Here is a 12761-nt window from a genome sequence, read left to right on the forward strand (position 1 = left end):
TTGACAGCAGGGACAGGTAATGTTAAAAGTAAAATGGAAATGGAAGTGATCTTCACCTGGTGATGTCCTCCGATAGCTGAGCCGGATCGGGAGGGTAGAACTTCACATTGAACGTGAAATCATAATTGGTGCCTAGACAAATACAAAGATGAAGATTTAAAACAGAGATGACTGCATATAATACTAGATTTTCACAAAGTCCCGCTTAACCAGCATGCAATTCCCTAACTGAGCTGATTTATGCTGGTAGGGTGCTGGTCTATCATGCTTTTCATCAGCAAAACCTAGCTGGTGAAGCTGCTTGACCAGCATGGTCTTTCTTATGAAGCGGGTTAAGCTAGTTATAAAAACTCTGGTAGGGTCACCAGCATACCAGCATTCCTCGCTTGGGGACCAGCACCCGAAAAACAGCATAAGCTGGTGACCAGCAATGCTGGTCTTTTCAGCAGGGATTTTGATGAAAATGTGAGTGGCGTTTGTTTGTGCAAAACTCTCTACCACAATGTTAAAGTGAAGTGGGATTGATAGGGTGTTCTGAGTGGTTGCTTGGGCACTGACAGGCGGCCATTAAGGTGTTCTACAGTACATGGTTGCTAGGGCGTTACTAAGTGATTGCTAGGGTGTTCTGATAGTTGCTAGGCAGGTGCTTAGGTGTTTCTGATGGTTACCAGGCATTGCTAAGATGATATGGGTGCTTGCTTGCATTACTAGATGGTTGTCAAGGCGATCTAGTTGGTTTCTAGGACATTCTCAATGGTTCCTGGGGCGTTGTTAGTGTGTTCTGGGTGATTGCCAGGGCCTTGCATGTGGTCTATAAGGTGTTCTACATAGGTGCTAGGGAGCTCTAGTAGTTTCTAGGAGGGTGCTATGGCGTTTATAAAGGTTACCAGGCATAGGTGATATGGGTGGTTGCTTGGGCATTGCTAAGTGGTCACTAAGGTGTTCTATAGTACATGGTTGCTAGGGCGTTACTAAGTAGTTGCTAGGGTGTTCTGGTAGTTCCTAGGTGGGTGCAACTGGTGGTTGCCAGGCATTGCTAAGATTATATGGGTGCTTGCTAGGGCATTACTAGATGGTTGTGAAGGCGATCTGATTGGTTTCTAGTACATTCTCAGTGGTTCCTGGGGTGTTGTTAGTGTGTTCTGGGTGGTTGCCAGGACCTTTCTTGTGGTCTAAAAGGTGTTCTACATAGGTGCTAGGGAGCTCTGGTAGTTTCTAGGAGGGTGCTAAGGTGTTTCTAAAGGTTATCAGGCATTGCTAGGGTGATATGGGTGGTTGCTAGGGCATTGATATGTGGTTGCTAGGATGAACTGAGTGGTTGCTAAGGAATTCTTATTGGTTTCCAAGGTGATCTGGGTGGTTGCTAGGGCATCCTCGATGGTTCCTTGGGCACTGTTTGGGTGTTACTAAGTTACTAACTTTATCTCTGTAACATGCCAAAGAGTTGAACAGCATGATGCTACTCACCTTGTACTTGCCGTCTGATCTCCTTGGAAAAGTCCAACCATGTCTGAAAGACAAACAATACTTTAACTAACTGCTTTAATAAACAACTCCTTGAAAGGGTGAAGAAAGCAAATATAGTTTTTAAAGCCATTTAACAATACGCCCATCAGCACAAAACATACATATTCATTTGTTTAAATTCTGACCAGAACAGACAAAAGTTAAAGAAGCCTGAAGAAAACATGCTGTGTGAAAAAGGTCTGAGCAGCTATAAGTTAATATTAAAAGAGCAAGAGAGAGAGCTCTAACAGATTGAGGCACCTTTACAGTTGGCGTCTCCCATACAGCCAAGCCATAATAGTCTTTCTCAAGAAGATTCAGGTGGTCGCACACCTTTGCGAACAGCTCCTGGCCTTTGGCATGTTTCTGGAAACAAAGAAATGCTGTTATTTAAAGCAAACCAAAAAAAAAAAAAATGTTAGTATTCCTCAAGTATATTTGCCAAAGTTTGCCATTATACGGCATTGAATATTTGTATTGTTTGAGGCAGCTAGCAGTATAATTAGCAAGATATTACAAGCAAGATATTACGAGATATAATAATTGGTCCTTATTTATTTTAGCTGAACAGAAATTCTGATCAGAAGTCCACACACATTTTCTACTAATTTCTTTGCTGTATGTGCAATAATTTACAGAGACTGTTGTGTCATTATTTGAATGAGCTGCAAGCTGGTCTATTATTGCATTAGCATCGATTTAAGATTTACCCGTCCCTGAACATCACATAAAAGCAACGCATTGTGTTTTACATGTCAATCAGATGGTCCCTTCTTGTATAAGTGGGTAGTTCTTGGTTAGTCTAAAGTGGACCAATCTTTGATAGGCTGTTCAATAGACTTTGCTGATAGTGAAAAGTCTTATGAAATAAGAAATAGTTACAGCTAATTAATAAAGTATGAATTCATCCAATATTGATGTGATATACATTTTTGTCCTTGAAAGAGACTAGAGTATCTCCTTCTTAGCTTGGCAAATATACTGTAAGCCCTGCAGGAATAAAAAGAGCTTAAACCAGCTTAAAGTGGTTTTCTGGACTTTGCAATCCATCAAGCTGGTCTTGTACAATGACTTAGCTTGGCTGGCTACAAGAATTAGCCTGTGAATATTGAGCAAGACTTTTATGTGAGTCATTTTATTTATTTTTTGGGGGGGATTTTTTTTCCCCTTTTTCTCCCAATTTGGAATGCCCAATTCCCAATGCGCTCTAAGTCCTGGTGGTCGCATAGTGATTTTGCCTCAGTCCGGGTGGTGGAGGACGAATCCCAGTTGCCTCCGCGTCTGAGACAGTCAACCCGCGCATCTTATCACGTGACTTGTTGAGCGCGTTGCCACGGAGACATAGCGCGTGTGGAGGCTTCCGCGGCATCCGCGCTCAATTCATCATGCGCCCCACCGAGAACAAACCACATTATAGCGACCACGAGGAGGTTACCCCATGTGACTCTACCCTCCCTAGCAACCGGGCCAATTTGGTTGCTTAGGAGACCTTGCTGGAGTCACTCAGCATGCCCTGGGATTCGAACTAGCGAACTAACGAACTCCAGGGGTGGTAGTTTTATGTGAGTCATTGACTTGTAAGCATAGCTAGCTACATGCTGACATAAGAATTAGCCAGTGATCAGACTTTTGTCTGGGTCATTGGAGGTCTTTAGATTGAGCTGTTAGCATAGCTAGCTACATGCTGACATAAGAATTAGCCAGTGATCAGACTTTTGTCTGGGTCATTGGAGGTCTTTAGATTGAGCTGTTAGCACAGCTAGCTACATGCTGACGTAAGAATTAGCCAGTGATCAGACTTTTGTCTGGGTCATTGGAGGTCTTTAGATTGAACTGTTAGCATAGCTAGCTACATGCTGACGTAAGAATTAGCCAGTGATCAGACTTTTGTCTGGGTCATTGGAGGTCTTTAGATTGAGCTGTTAGCATAGCTAGCTACATGCTGACGTAATAATTAGCCAGTGATCAGACTTTTGTCTGGGTCATTGGAGGTCTTTAGATTGAGCTGTTAGCATAGCTAGCTACATACTGACGTAAGAATTAGCCAGTGATCAGACTTTTGTCTGGGTCATTGGAGGTCTTCAGATTGAGCTGTTAGCATAGCTAGCTACATGCTGACGTAAGTATTAGCCAGTGATCAGACTTTAGTCTGGGTCATTGGAGGTCTTTAGATTGAGCTGTTAGCATAGCTAGCTACATGCTGATGTAAGAATTAGCCAGTGATCAGACTTTTGTCTGGGTCATTGGAGGTCTTTAGGTCAAGCTATTAGCTTTGTTAGCTACATGTTACATAACGTAAAAACATAAGAATTAGCCAGTGAATGAGAGTGAACATAAGTCTCTTGTGTGGGTCAAGTTGCTGTCTATGAAGTGTGTCTCAGATCACCATGCATAAGGTTCTGTTTCGCTTAGGATGTTGTCTTTGCTGAGTCAGGTAAGTCGGTTTTGAGACAGAGCCACAGAGAAAAATGCAGACAAAAACACAACAAACTGTCACGTCAGCAGAGACAGTCTCTCTGTAGTTTGAGAGTTAATTAGCAAAGGAAGTAAAAGCCCTTGAGCAATGCTGGAGTCTCAGAGTCGCTCTCCTGGGACTAGACAACAATACGCCTCACTCGGTAAGCAACAAAAGCAGTGGTTATATGTGCTCTGTGAGTGTGTTTGTCGCTTACATCCAGCTCACACTCGAAGAGGGTATCATCCAGCAGTGTGACTTTGCACTGCATGATCTTGGGGCGGCGAGATGCCTTCTGCTTCTTTCCCTCATCCTCCTCCTCCTCCTCCTCCTCCACCACAGCGTTCTCCTCCTCTTTCTCTGCCTCTTTTTCTCCTTCTTCCTTTGCTTCTGTTTCTGCTGCCGCTGCATCTTGTGCTTTGGGCTCTTCCTTCTCCTTCTCTTTCACCTTCTCTCGCTCCTTGTCTTTCTCTGCCTCATCTGCTTTGGCCTTGTCCTCATTCTTCTTGTCCTTCTTCTCTTTTTTCTCCTTCTTTTCTTTCTTTTCTGCCTTCTCTTTTTTCTCCGTCTTCTCTTTCTTCTCAGTCTTCTCCTTATCTGCCTTCTCCTTCTTCTCCTTCTCTTTCTTTTCTTTCTTCTCCTTCTTCTCCTTCTTCTCCCCCTTCTCCCCCTTTTCTCCCTTTACAGACTCCAGCTCGGCGTTTTCTTTCAGATCTGCTACGACTTGCTAGAGGAAGACAAAATAAGACACGTTAAACAATCTAAGGCTTAGCTTATCATCAGTATTTCCAAACAATGGTCAAATCAGGATTTTGTATTAGTAGGGATTGACAGGGACTACTTTTATAAGGTCATTCACAGTGGCTCACGTGTTCACATGAGAAATTGTGTTGTTTAGCACTAAAAACAACACAAGTCCTCACGCAGACTTGAAAATCACTGTGAACAAACCTCTCTCATAGCGCTCATTAATGTGCAATGGACATCAAGATTTTCACAAAAAAAATGACTTAAATTATGGGTTGTTTACCACTAAAACATATTGTATGCCTTCTGAAGACTTGGAATATGATGCAGGCATCACATGGACTACTTTTATGATAATTTTGGGTCCTTTTTTAAGTTTAAAGTAAGTCACAACTACAATTGGATTATATTTTTTAAAACATTTCCTTTTGTGGTATACATAAGAGAGCAAGTCATGCGTGTTTGGAATGACATGAGGGTAAATTATAACAGAATTTTCATTTTTGGGTGAATTATTCCTTTAAGTATATATAGCTGTGATAAACAGTTTTAGGTAAATAAATCCACAAATAATCCACAGCAAATGACTAATTCTCTGTAATCAGATTACTAGTTATTTCGTCAAAAATAATCACATTACTAATTACTTTACTTTTATGTTACTTTCTAAAACACTGAAACGTTTTAGTTTTTCCAAAATAACATCTGTATTTCCTGATTTATTGTCACATATCATTCAGCTGTCATAGAAAAGCAAACAGACCTACATATCAACATATGAATTCATAAATTAAATGTATTATACATAAATAATATTATTTTTGAAATGTGTAACACAAGTAATGTGTTTAAAATTACCTAAATTGAAAGTCAGTTACTGTAATAAAAGATTTGAAATGTAATGTGTTACACTACTTTTCAAGTAAGAAAGTAATTATATTACAGTAACTAATTACTTTTTTATCAGATTACTCCCAAAACTGGGGATAAACTGCTTCCAATGATACTCGCATTAATAACAAAAATAAAACAGATGGAATTAAATTGAAACTGTATGTAATGCAGAGTGAATGTAGACCAGCGGGGGCAGGCAGAGAGGTGTACAGTCGAATACAGGTTTAGACTCAAGTAAATGTTTTAAGTTTGAAAAGGACAAGTCTTTCAGGCTGCCATGAAGCAAAACAAAACACATTTAACAAGGTCAGGTGTCAGAGTCAGCATTTTTATCCTGTGAAGTTTGTAATAATGCATTCTGAGAATGCCTCCATGATGCTGCCTTAGTACTTGGCCACAAGATAATATTTTAGAAGGCAGCATTATTACGCCTCCCTTTCGGAACAGCTTTGCATTTGGATTGTGCATGTGATGTCTTAAAATGCTGTCTATGTTGGCAGCTCAATAAGTTTTGGAACATCTTTATACAAGACAAAAGCTCCCAGATTACTGACTATAGTATAGTTAAACGATGGGCTCACAGAATGAATAATTTAAATTTAGCAAATGGAGAAAAAGCTGCAGCATGATGACAGCATTTTGAAAAGCCTAAAATACCTGCCGTTGAGTAAGAACAGCCTCTCAGAAAGCTTTTAGCGTACCCTGCTGTTCTTCAGAGATGAAACAGATGAGAGGTGTATAAAACAAGCTTTGACACACAACCTCAGAGCTTAATATACAAGTGTGTAAATGAGCTGTGTGAAGCTCTACTGGCCAGTTGCCTTGGAATAACATCTAGCTACACATCCCTCACTACATGCAAAATGTGTGAGCATGTAATATTCACACTCAGGTCAAACTCAAATCTCAGTAACTCCACACTGTAGTAGGATGAGCATTACTCAAATTTTTTAATGTTTTAAGCAGTGATTGACTGATATAGGTTTTTCAATGGTCGATGCCAAGATGGTGCTGATATACAGTATACTGTACATGATGATGGAAAATTCGATTTAATAAACATTTATTTTACATAATACAAGGGAACAAAATATTTAAAAACAGAAAATCTGATTTTCTACTGATAAGGTTGCTGGCAGATTTTGAAACTGTCACATGGGGGAAATAACACTGTTGACTGGCCCAGTGTGGATACTTATCAGCCAGTGCCTATTTGCCAAGGGACAGGCAAGTAATTCATCACCATTACATTCTAATTGGTAATATTGAATAACAAAAATAAATATGAGCTTTTATTAAAATTAAAATGTGCTCTCACGTTTTTTTTTTTTTTTTTTTTTTTAAATGCTTAATGCATTTCTTCTTTTTCTTCTTTCTTTTCAACTATGTTAAGCTGTGCCATTTTCCCCTTTAAAAATAATGGTTAGATCTTTCTGAGATCATATTTAAAGAAGTAACATCATGAAAGTCTTTGACCACATGTTTCTTTTACAGCATCAGTATTTCATTATGTTTACACTTACACTGGGCTTGCCAAGCTCAATAATTGGCACTGTTATGGGAAAAAAATCATAGTGATACAGTTTTTACAGATAAATATAACAGAACAAGAATAGTGCCTGTAAATAATGTGAAATTTGTTTGCCAAAGCCATCAGACATTTTTGAACATTATTTTCTGAAAGTTCATGAGTACTGAAATCAACTCCATTCAGCTGATATACTGACAACAAGCACCATCCCCCTTCAGCTTCAAAATGTTGGCACCCATTCACTTGAATTGTGTGGATCTACAGAGCTGAGATATTCTAAAAATCTCAGTTTGTGTTCTGCAGAAGAAAGAAAGTCATACACATCTGGGATGGCATGGGGGTGAGTAAATCATGAGAGAATTTTCATTTTTGGGTGAATTATCCCTTTAACAAAATATGCACTCATGTGAACTGTATTGCCTCATTTAAAATACAACCCACAGCGACACTCTATGGCCATTTCACACACGATGGGAAAAAGATGCCTAAAGTGGTTCCTGGCATGCTACTCAGCCTTACAGGCTTCATATGGTCAGGATTAGGGATATGGGGGTGGGGCATCTTCTGCCTGACAGGAACAATTCCAGGCACCTTTATACAATGGAAACATTTCACATGGAAACTGCAGCTCATACATTCAACAACACTTCCAGCTTTGGACACTGGGAGCAGTGCTTTGAATTTCAATAAGCACAGACCGACCAGCAGCAAAACTTTCTGTAACCACATATTTTGGATTGCAGGTAAGAGTTTAAGGATAAGCCATGGAAAAATATATTTTTGTTAACATGAAATCTGAGTATTGGGTTAGATGCATCAACCTATGTGGGTTACGAGCCTGGTACATTTGACACATCAGTCTTTCTTTTTCACCTGGTTTTCAGCACTGCTGATTGAGTGCTGGTCTAGAGCAACATCGCCTTCTATGCGCAGTTCTGGTTCGGGGTCCGCAATGGGAGCTTTGGGTTCGTCCTGGCCCTCTGTCTCCCGGACTCTCTCCGTCTCCACCCCCTCACCCTCTGAGCACTGTGAGCGGCGCTTCAGGAAGGAGGAGAAGAGGCGGGAGAGGCCGCGGCCAGCGGAGGTGCGCTGCCGCGGCTTCAGCTGCTGTTCGTCCTCCGAGCCCCCAGGGGGCGGCGAAGGGCCAGAGGGGCTGTCCTGAGCTGTGTCAGTGGGGCCGGGCTCCTGAGCAGCGGGGTCCTTCTCTTCCTGCTGCTGCTCGCACACCTGTTTCGTATGAACGCTCTCCGCCTCGTCTGTCGTCATGGCAGCCACTGCGTGAAGAGGAGAAAGGATCAAAGGTTACAGTTTAAGTCATGAATTCAGCTTTTATTTTTAAATCACTGAATGCAATTACATGTTCAACAAAACACTGATAACTATCAAAAATTAGCTTGTTATATAATTTTTTTTTTTTTAAAGGTCAACATTAGGGCTGTGCCAACATAAACATATATTGATACATCATGATTTTTAAGAAATAGCATTCATGCCATTTCCTACAGATCAAGAAACACAACTTTTTCTAATTGTTGTGTTCTAACATAAAAACTCACAACCTTACACATATGAAGTTTAAGTGATCTTCATCCTTAATCTGTGAACGGCGATCGTCCGATCATGCCTAGTTACAGGGTCAATCTTTTTTTTTTAAATGCAGTACACACTTAATCACACACTGCTACTCTAATGAATAAGCATTTGCTCAGCCCTCGAAGTATGACATTTCGGCCACCGGAGGGTGAGTGGTTGGCAATTCTAAGCATTCACGAATTTATGCTTTCAGATATGCTGTAATTCAGATGAATATGTTTGTTTTATAAATGTGTATGAATCACATGTGAATGAGTATTAAGGTGCCCATTTTCAAGAGTCATTACAGTAATCATTCTCCCTCGCTGTATAGTTACACATAGGACAAAGATACAGCAAACGGATGCAAAAATAAATTAAACAAATAAACATGCGAAAACAAATCGCAGTATACTTGATGTTACGTGAGTTGTAAGATTGTGTGTGGAGTGTGAGTGTGCGATTATGCACACATAATCAATCAAACATGCGCGCTCTCAATCTCTCATCAGTCACTCATCATCCAAGTGCTATTCTGTGAGAAACCTGATTTAAATCAGACATATATATTTGTTTTAATACCACTAATAACAGCAAGAACAGTTTAAACTTTAATAACAGCAACATGTCATCACGCTGTTGCTTAATAATTTGTCATAGATACTAATGATTTCTCACTGGAGTGGTTTTGGAGCTTGTAATAGATATATTTTTCTTATTTTTGATCTGATCTCTGCTGTGTGTGATGCTCTCATGGTGTTTACTGGTTACCAGTATGTTACAATGATCTTTGATAGTGACAACAGAACTATTCATAATTGTTTACTATTCAAATAAATGTTAGCAATTCCCAATTAATGTATATTGAATGTAATTTTACAGTGTGGGGCATTAACATATAACTGCAGCATAAAACCTGCAAAAGTGTGGCAAAGGGCACTTTTTAAAAGAAAAATCTGTGATTGGATTGGTATCAGCCATTAAAATATCGGTGATTGTATCGGCCTCAAACTAATGGCGTTCAGGTGCCGCTCGCCCGCAGCAAGCTGGAATGATCGAACAGAGCAAGTGGACACATAACAGCGAACGTCCAGCGCTAGCGAAGGCCACCAGAATCGCTGTCTAATGAGCGCCTGAGTATGAGCAGCTCCTGGATGACAGGCGACATTGGACAAGTGGCCCCACCGGAGATCATGCGTCTGGACTGACAGTGGAACGAATAACAAATCCATTGGGCATCCGGCAGGCGAGGTGGTGTTACGCAGCGCTGAACAGACTTTAGACTCCATGTCCCAGGACACCATGCCCACCACCCGGGAGGCGGGGAGGATGGTATCCGGAGGGGTGGTGGAGGTCCCGACTTCAAAACATCGGGCTAGAGCATCGGGCTTGGTGTTTTTGGAGTCCGGACGTTAGGATAAAATAAAATCAAAACGGGTAAAGAAAAGCACCCAACGAGCTTGTCTAGAGTTAAGACGTTTAGCTCTGCAGATATACTCCAAGTTCTTGTGGTCAGTACAGACCACGAAAGGTACCCCCGAACCCTCTAACCAGTGACACCACTCCCCCAAAGCCAGTCTGACAGCCAACAACTCCCTATTACCGACATCGTTATTCCATTCGGCTGGGGACAGATGGTGCGAGAAAAGGCGCACGGATGCATCTTCCCGTCCGAGGAAGAGCGCTGAGACAGGACAGTCCCAACACCAGTCTCTGACGCATCCACCTCCACCACGAACTGACGTGAAGGGTCAGAAGTATTAAGAATGGGAGCGGTAGTAAACCTTTCTTTCAATTTAGAAAACGTGGCTTCTTCCCACGAGGACCAACAGAACTTAGTACGGGTGGAGGTGAGATACATCAAGGGCGCGGCGAGCTGACTGAAGTTTCTAACGAAACATCAGTAGAAATTAGCAAACCCCAGAAACCTTTGCAAAGACTTGTGGGAGTCTGGGGTTGGCCAGTCAGAAACTGCTTTAACTTTAACAGGGTCCATGCGCACCCTCTCGGACAAGACGATGAAACCCAGGAACAGAATGATTGCGTATGGAAAACACACTTCTCCGCCTTAACGAACAGTCGGTTCTCTAGCAGTCGCTGAAGCACCTGCCTGACATGCTGGAAATGGTCCTCGATAGTCTGGGAGAAGAACAGAATATCATCGAAATAAACAAAAACAAATCGATCTACCATGTCCCGAAGCACGTCTTTCATGAACCCCTGGAAGACAGCGGGGGTGTTGACCAATCCGAACGGCATGACCGAATATTCAATGTGCCCCCTATGGGTGTTAAAAGCTGTCTTCCACTCATCCCCCTTCCTGATCCGAATCAGGTGATAAGCATTGCTTAGGTCCAACTTCGTAAAGATGGACGCCCCCTGCAAGAGGAGACAAGCTGAAGACATCAACGGTAAAGTATAGCAATTCTTCACTGTGATATCATTCAGCCCCCGATAATCAATACAGGGTCTAAGCGAGCCATCCTTATTCTCCACGAAGAAGAACCCCGCCCCTACAAGGGAAAAGGAATGGCGGATGAGACCGGCTGCCAGAGAATCAGTAATATATTTATTCATGGCCTCCCTCTCGTGCGCAGAGAGCAAATACAACCGACCACGTGAAGAAGTCCCAGGGTGTAGATCGATTGTGCAATCATACGGGGACATCTAGTACATTGCATACAAGAGGCTTTTCACCTAGTTATTATTTATCATGTTGATTATGTAGAGGCTTTAGAAAATCATGTATCAAATACAGGGCTGGCAACTCTCACGCATTGAGCGTGAGACTCACGCAATTGACACTGTTCTCACGTTCTCATGCCACACGTCCCTTCTCACGTCATGGAGCAAAGAGGAAATTACAGCGGACAGACAGACAAGACAGAGCAGGGAGCACCATGCAGCAGCGAGTTATTCAGACCAATCGGGGTAAAGCAGCAGCCAACAACTCTCGCTCACAATTCTCATGTAAAATTCAAATGGGTCGCATGTGCAACGATATTGATGGAAGCCCGAATTAATCGCGCATGTGAGCCACTCTGCGTTTGTCAGAGGAGTGCCCGGTTGACGTGCTCACACTGATCTTGTCAATGGAGCTGGCATCTCGCGGGAAGCCCGGTTGATACGTGCGCACGGATAGCAGAGCGCAATTTGGCTTCAAAGACCCCGCGCACATCCATGTTCCACATGAAAAGCGTATTTAGTGCTCATAAAGTCAAGTGAATGTAATAAGGTTGCTTCATCGCCTGATGGAAATGCGTAAGGATGTGGCTGACATGAAAGTATTAAAATAAAGGTACATCTTAAAAAATGTCTATATCAATATTTACGCATTGTATCGATAACACTGGATCGTTGGTTATTGGATCGATGCATGTGTAAAATTCACTGTTGCATAATATGTACATAATATAAAGCATTAGTGATAAAGAGACTATTGTCAGATCTTGTGTACTTTTTGAGACTGTAACAATCTATTTTGAAATGAACAGCAAAGCATATCCAATTATGACAAGATCACACTTTCCAGTGTTAAATCTAATCCAATGTACTTGTGCACACTAACCGCTTTATCTTCAGTTGACGTACTGTCAAGCCCTTGTGACATCACAGCAGATTTACAAACACACAAGATTTATGGGTAGGTGGTCTTAAGCAGTCTGTAACCAAACCTGACGGAGCTTGACCTGGGTTGCCCAGGCAACAGATTCATTGAAATTGATGTCAGCATGCACTCAAACAATCCAGGCCACAGGTTGCTGTCTGATAAATTTATATTTGACGTATGAACTAGACTGAACTGACTGAACTCATTTATTAGACTTTGGTGAACTTATTTTATGTTCACAGGGCACTTTTACTTTATCTTCACTCCTTTTTGTCATTTAAAATCCCTATTTACATTCTTTCCTAAAAGAACATTTCTATACTAGAGAAACACAATAGATATCTAACCTTATTTTATTTCAGTCAAAATGACAGGAAGCATTTAGAAATATCTGTCAATGTTTTTAAAATGTGGTAAATGTCAGAATATTTTCAGTTATCCTCAGA

General features: G+C 41.4%; 1 protein-coding gene across 7 annotated transcripts in view; it reads right to left on the reverse strand.

Moving 5' to 3' along the window:
* The window catches only part of LOC127420691 (protein 4.1-like), an 88776-nt gene that overhangs the window by 48203 nt on the left and 27812 nt on the right, over nt 1–12761 (reverse strand). For all 7 annotated transcript variants that reach the window (XM_051663170.1, XM_051663168.1, XM_051663167.1 and 4 more), the window contains exons 2-6: nt 8007–8407; nt 4179–4688; nt 1768–1872; nt 1468–1510; nt 57–132 (exon numbers count right to left, since the gene is read on the reverse strand). In XM_051663170.1, coding sequence (XP_051519130.1) covers nt 57–132; nt 1468–1510; nt 1768–1872; nt 4179–4688; nt 8007–8399 — 1127 coding nt within the window. In that variant the 5' untranslated portion in view covers nt 8400–8407. The remainder of the gene's footprint in view (nt 1–56; nt 133–1467; nt 1511–1767; nt 1873–4178; nt 4689–8006; nt 8408–12761) is intronic.

This window comes from Myxocyprinus asiaticus, chromosome 30, assembly GCF_019703515.2.
Source record: "Myxocyprinus asiaticus isolate MX2 ecotype Aquarium Trade chromosome 30, UBuf_Myxa_2, whole genome shotgun sequence".
Taxonomy (NCBI): Eukaryota; Metazoa; Chordata; class Actinopteri; order Cypriniformes; family Catostomidae; genus Myxocyprinus; species Myxocyprinus asiaticus.